Here is a 16,672-nt window from a genome sequence, read left to right as displayed (position 1 = left end):
TCCACTGGGCCCGGGCGCAGGGACCCCGGCCACCTGCCAGCAGTTGCTCCCTGCTGGTGGAACAGCTGCTGCCACCTCAACCTCACCAAGGAGCCCCTGCCCAGGCCCTGCCCCTCGCTCTCGCCACTCCTTACCGCCCCCGACCTACCGTTCGGAAGGCGACGAGAGACCTGGGCCTGAGGCCAAAGCACAACACGCTCAGGCTCCCGTCTCTACTGCAAAGATACGCTAGAGATTTTAAAAATGCATTGAAGATGAAGAGTTTACTAATATGAACATCTAGAATGATACTGAGTTATTTAAGACATGCCATGACGACAGTCACACGCTTAATAGGGGGACAGGCACCACACACTGGAAAGCAATCCACGTTACACTTCAATACCAGCGGCGCATGCTTCTCAAGTTATTTTTAAGAGAAGACGCCTGACAAACTAAAAGCTGCAAACTTTGCTTAAGAAAACTGCCATGTGCAGGTTAAACTTAGAACCTCAAGAACCAGATAAAAATCAGCAAAGTTAAATGAGAAAAATGAGGCTTAAGACTCTCAAACATACCATACTGCAATTATATCAAATACATCACAGCAAGCATTTTAGCAAAATAAAGCACTAACTTGTACTTAGCAGACACAGTCATTACATTTATTTTAATAACTACTTCGGGATGGGTTGACAGAATCATCTGAGGTCGATGCTGACGGAAGGGTAAAGGAAGCAGACGTTCCCAGCCGTTTCTTGTGTGAGCATGGAGTATACCGTTTAATGTAGACCCAAGGCCATACTTTTTTTGGGGGGGATGGGGAGTAGGTTTTCCATCCATTACAGAGTCTTTTCATGTTAAGATCATAAAACACAATACAAGGTGACAAGCTCAGTTTAAAATGACATGCAGCAGCCCGCGTTCACACAAACAGCATCCAGGAGCCCCGAGAACAGCCCGAGCTGGCTCCAGGGCTCACTGTGAGAAGGCTGATCAGGTACAAGCAACGCAGACAGATCGAAAACAGGAAAAAAATCATGCCTCAGCAGTCACTCAAGGTCAACTCAATAGGTTAGGCTACCAAAATAACCCAGTGAAAACTTCAAAATGACCGTGGACGAGTTCAGCATCCTATACTCACACACAGGGCTGGAAGCTTAGTAATATCAGGCGTCTCTATATGTTAAAAAAAAAACCACACTTTAAAAAGAACTACAGGTGAAAAGTCTGCTTTCAAAGAACAGATACTGTTATGGGAAATGTTAATACTTAACTTGCAAGAGCTAAATTAAAAACTAAATGGTATGATGGTATAATAATGAATAGCCTTGATTAAAGGTGCTCTAATTTAAAAGCTCTTCAGGATAGTACAAGCAGATTCATAAAAGCAATCCTACGACTACTGTGGCCAGAAGGCAAGCACTTAGGACCGGCAGGTGGAAGTGCTCTGCCCCATGCCCCCCACTTCCCCTTGGTCTATCGCTCCAATGATTCTAGAACATTTCTAGTAGGGAAGACGAGGGCTTTTAATTATCGGGCAATACTGAGAGGCAAAGAGGATCTGTTTAGGTCTCGGGACTGTTCCTTTATCCATCGTGTTTTAGATGTTTAAAATGACAACTTCCCCACACAGTTACCAGATTAATTCAAACCTCTGAGGGGAACTCTCAACAAGACAGGATATTCTGTGGAAGGTGCCTGTTAAATCAGAATACTGGGACCAAGCTGTTATGAAGGCACTTGAGAACTCTGGGTGATTCTTCCATTTGCATCCATAGGCAACCATAAAACTGGATCCTCAGAAAGTATTTCCAGAAACATATAAACCCTTTAGCAGAAGAAAAACATTACATGCACCAATACATTTCAATGGCTTTTTAGGCAATGAAGAAACTTCCACACACCGAAATGTGACCTATGGAGTTGGGCAGGGACCTGGAGCAAGCAGCTTTGCTACTCGGTTCCAGAGTGGACGTTTAAGCTGCCCGCTGTGGACAGCTCCTTCCTCTGACAAGCTGTGAGGATCTGGTTCTGCAGGTAACTCAGTTTCTGCTCTAACATGCTGTAAAAGAGCACTGGGCTCGTTTAACAGGCTTGTCCAGTACACTTGGCCATGGGCACTAGTTTTGCTTTCCCTATCTAACCACAGGCTTCCTTTGCTTTAGAACTTCATTTAAATGTTCCAATCCGGACTGATTACAAAGGAAAACTTGGTTTACAAACAAAAACAACTTCAAGGTATTTAATAGCTGGTGTTTTATCCTTTCAATAAATTCTCATTTTTTTTACTATTACTTTTCATAATTTTATATCATAAACAAAAATAAGATAGCCCCCCTCTAAATGCAGAGTATGGGGGGGGAGGGGGCGGGAACGAAACAGACACTTTTTCAAATGAAACATATTTACAAAAGAACAGAACTTAAGTCAAAATCATCCAATGAACACATAAACAAACAAAAACCCTCCACCCTATTAAACTTGGTATGCCCAAATCAGGATTTCTAAATGAAGCAGATCTTTCTGCTTTACTCAGCATATTAATATACTTCATTTTGCGGCTTTGTGCTTGGACCTTACTCCTAGCTATTGAAAAATGTCCCCGTTTCTCATAATTTTTCTAGTATTGTGTAAGGTTATATCTATTTTTTGAGATTGTGAAATATCTGCATTTAAATGCTTGGACAAAGCCATTTAAAAATTAATTACAAAAGCTGCCTCTATTTCGTATTTTGATAATAGGAGAAAAACATGCCAAAACCAAAACCAATCAACAAACAAAACCATACCACATACGGATAAGGACCCAGATGGAAAAAGTAATGTGCTGTAATATTGTTTTCACAACATCAAAAGCAGCAAAGATACTGAATATAATTTGCTTAAATCATAAATACCGAGGTTAAAATAGGTATGTATAAATCATATTTAGGCTCAGTGAACTGAAAGCTCTCTATAAATACATAGAAGTATGTACAAAGTGCAGAACAAGGGATGGCAGGCGTGAGGCCTGGGGCATTTCAGTACTCCCACTCGTCGGATTTCATGTCGAGATAGCTGAGAATGTTCTGGGCCAGCTTCACCGCCTGCTTCCTGGCAGCCTTGCACTTCTCCTCCCCCTGTGGGTCCACAGCGTCCAGGGCCAGCAGCTGTTTGGTGAGCAGCTCTTCCAGCCGGATGTAGTTCTTATCAGTCCGATTTCCCCCAAACGAGAGAACCTCCTCTTGGATCTCTGACAAGTTCCCGAGGACACTCCAGACTGCCTTATGGGACGGGTGCTCCTCGCAGACCAACGCCTGTCTCTTGCCCAGGGCTTCCTTCAGGTCGATATAAGTTATGAGGGTCTGCACCTCAATCACCGCTCTTCTCCTGGCTTCCCGGATGCAGGGGTTCTTCTCGAGACTGACCTCATCCAACTGTCCAATCAGACCCTGCAGCTCTGTTTTGCAGCTCAGGTACAATTCAGAAGGATTCTGTGCCTGAAGAAGTTCATTTTTTATTTCTCTCATTCTCTTGAGGACCTTTTCAATTTTTAAAATGGAATGATTCTGTCCCAGGTCAAACGCATACGTAGTGTCTGCTTCCTCCTCTAAATCCAAATACTTCAATAATTTGTTGATATCTTCTACCACCTCCCTTCGATAATTCCTGATTTCTGTACGCCCGCACACATCTAAAGCATCGAGATCAGCCATCAGGCCTGAGAGTACACACGACAAGTGCCTGCAAGTCTCGTTGTCGTTGTTCACTCCCATGAGAAGTGCGATCAGAGTGCCTCTCGCCTTGTTCACGTCACACATCACAGAGTTAATTTTGGAGACTGAAGGGTGGGCATCTTCGGAAAGCGGCAGGGAAGGCTGCCTCTTCAGGCAGTCTTCAATGATCTCCTGCACCGCACAGATTTTGGTTAGAGTGTGATATCTCGCTTTCCGCAGGGAGACCTTGCCTCCGGTTTTCACATGTGTCAGCCTGAGAATGACATCCTGGATGCCTTCCTCGAATTCATCAGTCACAGAGTTGCCTCCGCTATAGAAAGGCACTATCTTCTCTTTCACGAGGGACTGGGCTTCCTTAAAAATGTTCTGTATTTCCACTCGTTGCGGGTGTTTTGCATTCTGCTCCAACTCTTTGAGAAGACCTTCCGTCTCCCGTGCAGCCCTCTTTCTGGCTTGCTGGATGTCTCCTTTCCCTTCAGTGTCTACAGAGTCTATTTCGAAAAGCTGTTTTGTTAGAATCCTCTCCAGTTTCTTGTAATTCTTGTCATCGGACACGCCACTGAAGCCAATTACTTGCTGTTCTATACTTTTTACTTCCTTTTGGATTTCCTGAAGCCTACTGATGGAAGGATGTTGGTTTCCCATATCCATATTTTTGTTGTGTTCACTTTCACAAGCACTAGAAGATGACAAGAATGATAACTTATTACAGTACAAAGTCTCTGCAGAATGGCAATCATATAAAATTAATTCTAAAACTTAGAAAAGATATACTTTAAAAAAAGGTGGGGGGGTAGGAAGTCTGTTAATTTATTGCAACCTCAAAGACAGTCCAATATTCAAGTGGAGAGAGAAGGGTGACATGGCAACTCTCCTGAAAATGACCTAAACATGGCAGGGGTTACGCAACAGCCTTAACTGTGGCGAGACCATGAGCTGGAACTCAAATCAAGTTTCTTCAACTCTGAGAGAACAGAATAGGCCTTCATAAGTGTGCATAAAGGTCAATTAGCAGCTTGGAGAGAGCACAAATATTTTAGGTCTTAGGTTTGGAAACAATTTTTGGAGGCATCTTTGTGAATGTAAAGTAAAACAGAAGCTATTCTAGTCTCTTGAACTCTAACCAGTTTCCAAAAAAAAAAAAAAAGCAAAAGGAACTGAGCCACTGAAACAAGTACCAGAGGTTCCCAAACACCCCAGAAATTCCCTTTTCCGCACTCCTCTCCATGTCTTTACGCACTTCTCCGAGGCTACCTGGTTTTTCACCCCACTCTTTCGTCGGTTCCCCCTGCCACCCCCCCCCCCAATCTTCCTGGCAGAAATAAAATTCCACGGGGAAAGGACGAACGAATGGGATGATGCTGAAGGCGCCACCTCGCTCCCCTCCCTCCAAAAAATAAAAAAATAAAAAAGGTAGACTCCATAGACACATGACTCAGCTCCGATTAAGTCACTCGCCTCCCGTCCAGAAGGGCTCAACACCTCTGGTGTGTGAGTTCTGGGGTTTCTATCAAACGGCTCACGGGAGGTGGTACTCGATGGAAACCGAGGCCTTGCGGGTGTCCGAGCCAAGAAAGGGCACCTGGCGGCCCCCGCAGCGCAGGCCGCCCGCGTTCTCTCCTCCCCGTCTCGCCCTTCCCTCTCGGCACTTTACCCAGGCGAGATCTAAGCAGGCTGCGGTCTTGGCCTCCCGTAGCTGAGGCGGCGAGGTGGAAGATCAGCCCTTTACGGGGTGAGGCACCGGAGCCGGGCCCCAAGCCGCATGCCTCCCACCCTCCCGGCTAGGTCTGATCGGGGAAGCCGGTGAAGGGGCCGGCGGTGGCGGCGGCAGCTACTGGCCGTAGCGGCCTCTCCGGGCGTCTCGGCCCCGGCCCCACGACGCGCCGGCCGGCTCTGACCTCACAATGGGCCCGCGGGGGAGGGGGGCGGCCCCGCCAGGCCCGGCCCGCGTTGGCGGCGGGGCTCGGGCGGCGCCCAGTCCGGCCCGACCGGGGCGCGGGACCGCGCGGCGTGGGGCGCCCGGGGCAGGCCCGCCGGGAGCGCCGCGCCGAGCGAGCGAGCCCCCCGCCCCCGCCGGGCTGCGCCCGCTCACCTGTCCAGCCCGCGCCATCCCTCCCTCGGCGCCGCCGCGGCGCCCGCCGCTTCCGCCCGCGCCCGCCACTTCCGCCCGCGCCCGCCGGCCCCGCGGCCCCGCGGCCCCGCCTCGGGCCGAGCGCCCCCAAACCCGGGAAGGACGCCCTCCGGCGCCAGCACCTCACCTCGCCGCGCCCCCAGCGCCAGCCGCCAGCCGCCCGGCACCGCAGCTCAGAACGGCCGCCCCCGCGCAGCCGCCCGGGCCCCGCCGCGCCGCCCCCACGGCGCCCCGGCCCCCTCATGGCGCCGGGAAAGCGCTCGATCGGCCGCTCCGCCCCTCGCCTCCGGCTTTGCGACCTGCCGTAAGGCGGCGCCGGCGCCGTCGCGCCTCTGCCGTGCGCCGCGGAACGTGCGGACGCGCGGCCATGGCGGCCTGGCGGCCCCGGAGGAGGCTTCTTCTCCCGCTTCTGGGCCGCGCTTTCGCCGGCCGCGGCCGCCAGCCGGCCCCGGAGCGCGGCGCCGAGCGCAGGGAGGCGGCGCCGAGCCGGGTAAGCGGGGCGCGCGGAGAGGCCGGGGGCCCGGCCCGCCCCCTCCCCGGCGCCCGCGCGGGCCCCGCGCACGGCGTGGAACGCTGCGCTCCCCGGGGGCGGGGACCCCGAGCCGGCCCGGGGCTGGGGCCGAGCAGCGCGCGCGACCGAGTGCGGGCGGGGTGGAGGGAGGGCCCGTAGCTGCGAGAGCCCCAGCGTCTTCTCCTGGGCCTGGCGGGCCTGAGGGTGCCGGGCACCCGCTCCAGGGATAGGCGGCAGCGCTCTGGTGAAGTCTACGTTGTCAGCGAGTCTGGGCGCCCCTGGTCGTTCTCGAGCGTTGTTGTTGTTTTAATATATTTAAAGAGCTCTTGTGTGGACAGCGTGTGTCTTTTCTTTCTTGTGCCTTGACTTCGTTAAGATTATTGGTGGTTTTCTTCAAGCGATGGCAGACTTTCTCATCGGACTTTTGTAGGACTTCACGTTGAATAGTTATTCTTACTTGCAGGTTATGTGTGCATGTACATGTGACTGGCCAAAGACACACCAAGGTCAATGTATGTAACAACAAAGGACGGCGAGTGGATTTTAGAAATTGTACTTTTGTTGTGCTGGTTATTTTGTCTAAGGGAGGCCGAGGTCTTGGTTCCAGCTGTCAGAAATGTTGACTAACTCAGTAGAAGGGACTGCAGATAAAATATTTTAAAAAATCATACAAATGCTAACATTTTATTTAGCACGGGGTTGATGATGGAAGCCGGAAAGCTTGATAGAAACTATTTAAAGGATTAAAAACCAATTAAGAATCCCAAAAGTGCCTGCCTTTTACATGTTCATTTCTTTTGGTCTGTGGCTCAAAGCACACTTTTATAAGTGCAAGTTTTGAGCTTCTGACGTGGTTTACAGTTTAGAAAGGGTCTTACCTGGACAATTGGTCAACCAGACCCCAGGTCCCTGGCTCATTTCCTCCTCAGCGACCACAGCCCTGACTCTACCTACAACACAGAAACCCACCTGGCACCTCATTCCGTGGTCCGAAAGATACTGAAGACAGGTATCTGAAAATCCTCTGGGAGGGCAAACCAGAAATCAAGAAAGAACTTCCCCCAGGGGAAGGACTTACCTAGCCTACTTGGTGAACTAGTAGTCCTGAAAAAGAGAACAGCACTCTCCCGAGGATTTCTGTGTCGTCCTGCAGACTTTTCATTCTAGTAAAATCAGTCTTACCGCGGGTCTGAGCCTCTCCCTGCCGGTTGAAGTCCACGTGACTTACAAGCAAGTCCAGTGCTGGGGCACCAGTTGGCCTACTGACACCTGTCGAAGGTGACGATTGTGATGATGCTCATGACCCCTGAAAAGTGGAGCAGCTGGCCCACGAGTTAGAGCTTGCCTAATTCTAGCATTATACCTGTGTTATTTTTTTTTCAGAATTTGAGTTCCCCATTGTTCTAGATACTGGATGGAACATGAAAGAACAGTTTTTGCTTAGGGCAGTTTGTATTTCCTGCATATTTATACCACCTTTTATGGTTTTGTATGATTCCTGAGAACACAGCAGTTTTTCCATGTAATTAAATTTACATGGAAAATTGCTCGGACAATTAAGCTGTCTTCCAGACTTTGAATTGTGTCTTTTAAGAGTAACAGGTTGTGACTGTTTTATTTGAATAGTTGTTACATTTTGACTGCATGTCTAGCATACCATACATATTTTTCCTTAATTCTTGGCTTTGTCCTCTACTCTGGTTAAGGGGACCTGCTTTATCATCTTTGATCTCTGGGTACCAGTTTTTAAATAGAAAAGTATTTTGGAAATACAGAATTTAAAGGGAGGCACTGTTCTTCCTTCTAAACTCAACTTCAAACCCATTTTAAGTGGTCAGTAGCCAATTCATGCTTGCTTGTATCACAGGTTCTTTTTTTTGTTATCCTTTTTTTTTTTTCAATCAAAAATAAGAGATTTATTAGGGCAGTGTGACATAATGGCATAAAGCAATCAATCGTTTGATAGGGTATCCTTAAAGCACCAGGGTACAATTATGCAAATTCCTCACTAATGCTTGTTCTCAATGCCTACATAATCTAATCATGAAGACTGAACAAAACATTCCTTTTACAAGACATGAAACGCTTCATTTAATTGTAGAAGCTTTTCTAAATGCACATCTCTTCTGGCAGGAGGGATATTTCATCAGAAAACCTTTAAGTGGGCGGCGGACTTGGCCCAGTGGTTAGGGCGTCCGTCTACCACATGGGAGGTCTGCGGTTCAAACCTCCTTGACCTGTGTGGAACTGGCCCATGAGCAGTGCTGATGCGCGCAAGGAGTGCCCTGCCATGCAGGGGTGTCTTCACGTAGGGGAGCCCCACATGCAAGGAGTGCACCCCATAAGAAGAGCTTCCCCAGCGTGAAAGAAAGTGCAGCCTGCCCAGGAATGGCGCCACACACATGGAGAGCTGACACAATAAGATGACGCAACAAAGGGAAACACAGATTCCCATGCCGCTGACAACAACAGAAGCGGACAAAGAAGAACATGCAGCAAATAGACACAGAGAACAGACAATGGGGAGGGGAATAAATAAATCTTAAAGAAAATCTTTAAGTGTTTGTTTGTCCGAGCCCCAACCCAATATGTTTTGTTTTGTTTTTTTAAATTTCTCTCCTCTTCCCCCCTCCCCCAGTTTGTCTGCTCTTTGTGTTCTTCTGTGTCCGCTTCTATCCTTATCAGCGTCACGGGAATCTGTGTTTCTTTTTGTTGCGTCATCTTGCTGTGTCAGCTCTCTGTGTGGGCGGCGCCATTCCTGGGCAGGCTGCACTTTTCTTTCACACTGGGCGGCTCTCCTTACGGGGTGCACTCCTTGTGCGGGGGGGCTCCCCTACGCAGGGACACCCTTGCATGGCAGGGAGCACATCAGCACTGTGCGTGGGCCAGCTCCACACGGGTCAAGGAGGCCCGGGGTTTGAACCGCGGACCTCCCATGTGGTAGGCGGACGCCCTAACCACTGGGCCAAGTCCGCTTCCCAGAGCCCCAATATGTTGATGTTATTTCTGCCCAACAGCCGTGACTTCAGATCAGCAGCAGTCCTGGGAAGGCGCTGCACTTTTAAGACACCCCCCACATCATCACCCTGGGAAGGGGCTGAAAGAACCCGACCTACTCTTCTTCAGGAGGGTCCCGGATGGCCTTGGCCGCCCCCACTGGGTGAGGCCTGCAGACCCTTTCTGGTGGCCTCCCTCTGTCCTGCTTCCATCTGAGCCCTGTGGTCTCAAACTGGGAACACGTGGCAGGGGTTGCTCGTGCTGCAGGTCCCAGTTGTCCCAGGAGCCTGCTCCTTGTGTTTGGGGTGCATCTCTGGGTCCTGAGTCAGCCGAGCTGCCCCCCACACCTGGGCCTCAGCGCTTAGGGCTCCCCTGGGTGGGCTTCTCTGAGGCCTTCCCGCCTCTGTCAGCCACAGAGGCCCCGTCCCTCTGCTGCTGACAGCAGCTGCTGCTGCTGAGAGGGGCGTCACCTGCACCATCGCCGTCCCCGCCTACCGGGTGCACCCTGGAGGCCGCGTCATCCCAGGTGGGGTGCCTGAGCAGAGACGGCTGGAAGGGGCTACGGTGGAAGGACCCGCGCCTCTGGGAACGGGGCCGGGAGGGCGAGACCAGGGCCGGGGCCGCCGATGTCTCCAGAGCAGGGGCTCCAGAGGCCCACCAAGGCCGTGGGGCCGACGCCAGATTCTGCAGCGGGTCTTACACTTCTTGTCTGTGCGTTGGCATCACTTGGGGGACTTTAATTTTTTTTAAGAGAAGTTGTAAGTTTAAGAAAAATCATGCAGAAAGTACAGAGTTCATAGATAATCTGCGAGACCAAAACCTCCTGGGGCCCACCCAGTGCTTCTGATTTGATTGGTCTGGGGTGTGGCCTGGGCATCGGGATTTTTAAGTGTTGTAATAAGCTGTCAAGTTTGAGAATCATTAATATTTGCTTGTAATCCTGAGTTTGTTAAAAAAGATTTATTTATTTATTTCTCTCCCCCCCGCCCTGGTTGTCTGTTCTCTGTGTCCTTTTGCTACGTGTTCTTCTTTGTCCACTTCTGTTGTTGTCAGCGGCATAGGAATCTGTGTTTCTTTTTGTTGCTTCATCTTGCTGTGTCAGCTCTCTGTATGTGTGGCGCCATTCCTGGGCAGGCTGCACTTTCTTTCACACTGGGCGGCTCTCCTTATGGGCGCACTCCTTGCACGTGGGGCTCCCCTACGTGGGGGACACCCCTGCATGGCACGGCACTCCTTGCGCGCATCAGCACTGCGCATGGCCAGCTCCACACGGGTCAAGGAGGCCCGGGGTTTGAACCGCGGACCTCCCATATGGTAGACGGACGCCCTAACCACTGGGCCAAGTCCCGCTTCCCAGTCCTGAATTTTATTACCATTTATAGCCATAGTTAACATTTATTGAGTACTTGAGTGCACTGTGCTGCTAGCTTTATGTATTTTAACTTATTTAATTCTTGTAATTCTATGAAGTAGACACTTTTATCATCCTTGTCTTACAAATGAGGAAACTTAGGTACAATATGATCAAAAAACTTCCTCAAGGTTGTACAACTTGTAAGTCATGCACATAAAGAAAGTACGTATTTTAGTTCCTTTACACAGAAGATAATGAGTTATTTTTTTCTAATAATTTTTAGATCAAAAAGAAACAAAGAAACTGGCCCTCGGCCTGAAGAGGTAATATTTACAGATTTATAGATAACAGTAATGGAACTCCTGGTCTTGTTTTGCTTACATTTTCACTAAGGAGAATGATCTTCAATCCTCAAAATGTTGATTCAGTATAAACATAAGGAGGAAGTTGAAACTCAGATAAATGAGAAACTGGTGAGATTTTAGTCATAGAAATTTTTTTGATGTATTTTTCCTCCAACCCACCTATTATTATTATTATTGTTATTATTTAATCATTTGTATGTGAACGTCCATAAACAGTAAATGTATGGTAAAAGTTGTGAACTTACAAAGCAAACGTGCATACCGTCATACTGGGCTCCCATATATCAACCCACTACTAACAGCTTGCATTGTTGTGAGACATTTGTTACAGTGATGAAAGAATGTTGTAAAAATCTTACTACTAACAATAGTCCTTGTCTTACTATTGTTGCACTTTCCCCCAACCCACCCTCTTATTATTTTTAAAAATATTTTTATGACAGAAGTTGCAAACTTACACAACAATCATGTTTGTGGGCAGCATTCCCATACAACACCTCTCTCTCAGCATGCCACAGCGTGGTGGAGCACTTGTTACAGATTAGGAGATAACGTCATCAGTTTAGTCATAGAATTTTAAAGTCTAACATGGATATTTTTAGTATTTAAAAGGCTTTCAATAAATAGTTGGAAAAAACAAAAGCTGGGCAGGACGACTTTAAAAAGCATGTAGTTACCTGACAGACGAGGCCACGGGGCCCAGAGAAGCGCTGGGCTTTGCCTGCATTGAACAGCATCGGCACTGAAGCCTTGGCTTTCCAGTGCTCTAATTTTAACAAATTGCACTGAAATGGCTGTATGATTTTTCCTTTTATTCTGGTCATGTGGAGAATTATTTTCTTTTTCTTACTTTTTGATTGTGGAAAATTTCAAACATATACAGAGGTCGACGGAAGAATGTAAGGAATCACTAAATGTCCATTACCTGCTACCACAGCAGTCCATGCATAGCTGTTTATTTTGTCATTACCTCCAGCCATCCCCCCTTCTCTGTTACTTTGTGACAAAATCATATATCATATTTCATCTAAATGTTTTAGTGTATATCATTAAAAGATTTGGACTTCTTAAAAACACCATACCTTTACTGCACTTTAAAAAGTTATAACAATTTAATTTTTTTAAATGTCTAATCAGTGTTCAGATTTCCTCTTTGGTCTTGGAAATGTCATAAATGATTTCTTTCACAATTTGTATCAGGATCCACACGTTGTGATTGATATTCTTTTAGGTCTCTTTAATCTGTATGAGTTTTACCTTGATTCCTCCAGAAAAAAAAGATCATGTGTCTAAAATTTCCCACTATCTGGATTTTGCTATTTGTGCCCCTTGGTGTATTTTAAACTATCACGCTTACCTCAGTGTCTCCTGCTTACTAGAGCCTGGATCACATTCAGATTTCTTTTGTATTGTTTTATTTTTGTTCTTTTTCTTCACATTCAGATTTAATGTACCTATGTTTTTGAAAGATAGTGTTATTGACAGTGTTTTCTTTAATCAGTTTGTTTCCTTTCTTTTAAGATTTATTTATTCCCCGCCACCCCTTTGTTGTTTGCACTTGCTGTGTCTGTCTGTTGTGTGCTCATCTTCTGTTTTTTAGGAGGCACTGGAGCTGAACCAGGGATCTCCCTTGTGGGAGGGAGGCACCTAATTGCTTGAGCCACCTCTGCTTTCTTGTATCTCATTGTGTTTTTCCTCCTTGTGTCTTTGTTTTTTGTTTTTTTTGTTTTTAAAGACTTATGTTATTTCTCTCTGTCGCCCCCCCGCCCCCGCAGGTGTCTGCTCTCCATGTCCATTTGCTGTGTGTTCTTCTGTGTCCACTTGTATTCCTGTCAGTGGCACCGGGAATCTGTCTCTTTTTATTGTGTCATCTTGCTGTGTCAGCTCTCCATGTGTGTGGCACCACTCCTGGGTAGGCTGCGCTTTTTTCATGCAGGGTGGCTCTCCTTGCAGGGCATGCTCCTTATGCGGGGGACACCCTTGCATGGCACCACACTCCTTGCGCACATCAGCACTGCACGTGGGGCAGCTCAGGAGGCCCTGGGTTTGAACCCTGGACCTCCCATATGGTAGGCGGACGCTCTATCAATTGAGCCAAATCTGCTTCCCTTATGTCTCTTTGTTGTATCATCTTGTCAACTCACTGTGTCAACTGGTCATGTCAGCTCGCTGTCTTGTTTGTCTTCTTTAGGAGGCACTAGGAACTGAACCCAGGACCTCCCATGTGGTAGGCAGGAGCTCAACTGCACGAGCCACATCTGCTTCCCAATTTGTTTTCTAATGTTAACCCAATTTTACACTCCTGTTATAAACGCATCTTGGTCCTGAACTGTTATCCTTTTTTATGCATTGCTGGATGTTTGCTGATTTGTCTAGCATCAGTATTCATGAGTGAGACCAGCCTCTAATTTTCCTTTCTGATACTACCTCCCCAAATTTGGGTAGCAAGGTTGTGTTTAGCTTCATAGAATGAGCTGCACTTGTGTCTTCTTTTTTTATTCTGCGGACGGTTTGCTAAGGTTTGAATTCTTTCTTCCATAGATAAGAACTGTTAGAACTTTTTGAAGTCATTTGGGCCTGAAATTTTTTTTTACTTTTTATTTTGAAATAATTTCAAACCTATAAGACAATTGTTAAAATAATACAATAATACAAACCCCGTAGAGAAAATTCCAATATACCCTCTCCCCACATACCCCAGTCTGCCCATTTTAACATTTTGCCTTTTCTATGTCAGTTTATCTGTCTTCTATTTGTCATGTCTCTGTTTTCTGAACATTTGAAGCAGGTTGCACACACTGATCACTGATCACAATACTTCTGTGTACATTTCCTCGGAACGAGTAATCACCTTAAGTACAGTTACCAATTTCAAGAAATTTAACATTGGTATAAAGCTTACATTCTCTATTCCAGTTTCTTTATATATCCTGGTTACGTCCCTTTGAGCCTTTTCTCCTCTCTTAGATCTCATCCAGTGTTATGTATTGCATTTTATTGTCACTATATCTTTCTTTTTTTAAAGATTCATATTTTTATTTTATTTTTATTTTCTTTCTCTCCCCTTTCCCCCGACCCCCACGTGGCACGGCGCTCCTTGTGCGCATCGGCACTGCGCGTGGGCCAGCTCACCACACGGGTCAGGAGGCCCGGGGTTTGAACCCTGGACCTCCCATGTGGGAGGCCTGGATCAGTTGAGCCAAATCCACTTCTCTGTCACTATATCTTTATTGCTCTTTCTTTCCTTTTTCTAAATCGTGGAAACATAATTACAACGTAAATCTTCCCATCTCAGCCCCTCCCAGGCACACCTTTAGTGAGATTAATCACATCCACAGTGTTGCAGCACCCTCGCCACCAGCCGCTGCTGGAACTCCCTTCACCCCCACGCAGAAACCCTGCACTCCTCTTGTACTGCCTCCCCGTGCCCCGGGTCCCCACCCTGGTAACCGGTCCTCGAATTTCTGTGTCTAGGAGCTTGGATGTTCTCTGATGTTTTCTTTGTAGTTCCGTGGAGCTTAAATTTGACACCCTAAATCGATACCCATCTCATTTTCTCTGATACCAACTTAAATTCAGTGGTATACACAAGCTGTGTTCCTGTAACCCTCTGTCCCTCCCTTTATTTAGTTCTCGTCACAGGTTGCATGTTTATACCTGATGAGTCCGAAACCATTGATTTGTCATTACGTTTTAGGCATTTTCCCTTTAGATCCTGTAGGAAGTAAAAAGTGGAGCTCCGAAGCAGCATGCCCTCGCGCTGCACTTCCGTGGGCCGGTCGGGGTCTGTTTCCCCTTGTGGCTTAGTCGGCGGTCCAGTGCGCCCGCTGTCCCCCGCAGCATGCTGGGGCGGGCTAGCCTCCCTGTCGTCAGCCAGCAGGGTCTGCGCCTGCCCCACCCCTCCCCGCAGAAGCCACGAGCCCCGTGGGCAGGGCCGGGGTGCTACTCCTCAGGCGCAACTGCGCGCCGTTTTTCCCGTGGGTTGCTGGTTTAGCACGTTTGACCCTGGCCTCCACGGCCCTGTGCCCCCTGGGAAAGGTACCCCAACTGGGGCCTCAAGGGCAGGAAAGCGGTGGACCTGGAGGATGGGTGGGGCAGTGCGGCTAGGCCCCTGTGGGGCGCCCGCAGGCCACGCACTTGGCGTGGCTGAGATTAGGAAGCGCCCTAAGACTGGAATGGGGGCTGGCACCCTCACGAGGACCGTTGCCCTTGCTGGTTTCCCCGTGGCCGGCGGTGAACCCGTCGAGGAGCTTGGTGGTGCGTGGCACTTCCCGGAAGGGCGTGCTGGGAAGTGGCTCCCCTCCCCAGGTGCCAGCGCCTGGGAGGGCGAGGGTGGGGGCTCTCTTTAAGGCAGAAGGGACGAGGGCCAGGCCGCAGAGTGGGCCAGTGGGCGGGGCGAGCTGCCAGCCCGGTCCATCCCCGCCGCGAAGGCGGGCTCTCCTCCCAGACCCAGCCGGGGATCTCAGAAGCAGAGACCTCGGGAAGAGCCGCTGCCGCGGGCGACAGGCTCTAACCTGCCCTTTGGGACCGAGGGTGGGAGCATTCTCTCCTGAACTTGGGAGTCCCTCGCGGGCCAAGTTAGCGCCCAAGCCCAAGGACCAGAAATTACAGTAATCACTCAGACTACACAGGGATTCTTCCTCTTACAGAATTCTTTCCTCCCACAAACCTCCACCCCGCCTCCCCAACTGTTGGCGATTTGGGCCCGAAGGGTATCGGGAATGAAACAAAGAGAAAGAAAGAGAAAGAAGGAAAGAGAGAGCTGGGATCTGGGGGTTCTGTGAGTAGAGACTCCTCAGACAACGTTATTGTTTACCAGGGGCTCCCTGTATACCCCAATCTACGTGACAACTAGCATGCAGTTAACTGGTAGCATTACTCAGGATCCAAGGAACACAAAAAATCTTATCTCAGGGTACAAAGTCTAAGTGTTCTATCTAACTACAAAGTGTATCTGCTCATCTTTTCTTTCAGCCTTTAACAGCTTCATCCTGTTTGCGGAGAACTCTAATTGCCTCATTCCTTAGGCTGCCAGCGTAGCCTTGGAAACAGCACCGTCTCCTCGGAGACCACTGTGCCTCTGTTTCCAACAGTCACAGTTAAGGATATAATTTCTCCAATTATAACAGCATATACTCCTTGCAGCTCTTTGAGCGTGCCTTGTTATGCATCAGCAGCTGGAAAGAGTGATGAATTGTTGCAAGGCTCCTTTAAGACGTCTTGAATTTACAGACCTGGGCTGGAACCTGGCGGAGAGGGAGGGGTATAGGAGGGAGGGGTGTGTTCTTGAAGGTGGTAGAGCAGTTAATGCGGGGCTGGGATTGAAACCTGCTCTCCGAGGCTCTGGGGGCAGCGCCTGCAGCTACCTGGGGGCAGGAGTCGCGGACTGAATCCCAGAGAGGCCGGGCTCTGCCTGCCCCAGCTCTGCTGGGCTCACAGGCCACCCGGGGTGACTCACCCAAGTACCGAGGCTTTGGGGGTAGAGTCCAGAAACATTTGCAGAAAAGTAAGTTTTTTTTAAAAGGGCTTTAAAAGGGGTAGAAAATAGGTGATTGCAAATTGATTTTTGAAAGACGGGTAAAATGCTTAAAGGCCTATGTGTTAAGACCGGCCTTG

At 48.7% G+C, this 16,672-nt stretch overlaps 2 protein-coding genes across 7 annotated transcripts in view; one reads left to right on the top strand and one right to left on the bottom strand.

Annotated features, from left to right (window-relative positions):
- Positions 1 to 244: 244 nt before the first annotated feature.
- Positions 245 to 6,120, bottom strand: BAG5 (BAG cochaperone 5). Of its 3 annotated transcripts, none has more exons than XM_058291128.2 (2): positions 5,957 to 6,120; positions 245 to 4,377 (listed from the first exon to the last, which is right to left on the bottom strand). In XM_058291128.2, the coding sequence occupies exon 2, from the start codon at positions 4,347 to 4,349 to the stop codon at positions 3,003 to 3,005; it is 1,347 nt and encodes a 448-aa protein (XP_058147111.1). In that variant the 5' UTR covers positions 4,350 to 4,377; positions 5,957 to 6,120; the 3' UTR covers positions 245 to 3,002. The 3 variants fall into 3 exon arrangements, with proteins under 3 accessions (XP_058147111.1, XP_058147113.1, XP_058147112.1); XM_058291130.1 differs by lacking the exon at positions 5,957 to 6,120 and adding an exon at positions 5,791 to 5,867; XM_058291129.2 differs by lacking the exon at positions 5,957 to 6,120 and adding an exon at positions 5,353 to 5,770.
- The window catches only part of COA8 (cytochrome c oxidase assembly factor 8), a 49,340-nt gene continuing 37,828 nt past the window's right edge, over positions 5,161 to 16,672 (top strand). Inside the window, exon 1 of one of the 4 annotated variants that reach the window (XR_011648213.1) lies at positions 5,161 to 5,185. Coding sequence is in view for 1 of the 4 variants with exons in the window: in XM_012527482.4 (XP_012382936.1) it covers positions 6,197 to 6,319 (123 nt within the window). In the remaining 3 variants the exon portion in view is untranslated. Of the gene's footprint in view, positions 5,186 to 6,151; positions 6,320 to 10,996; positions 11,015 to 16,542; positions 16,563 to 16,672 lie in introns of those variants that run through there. The other 3 variants (XM_012527482.4, XR_011648215.1, XR_011648212.1) reach the window with 3 other exon arrangements.

This window comes from Dasypus novemcinctus, chromosome 3 (assembly GCF_030445035.2).
Source record: "Dasypus novemcinctus isolate mDasNov1 chromosome 3, mDasNov1.1.hap2, whole genome shotgun sequence".
Taxonomy (NCBI): Eukaryota; Metazoa; Chordata; class Mammalia; order Cingulata; family Dasypodidae; genus Dasypus; species Dasypus novemcinctus.
This window is presented reverse-complemented; position numbering and strand designations above follow the sequence as displayed.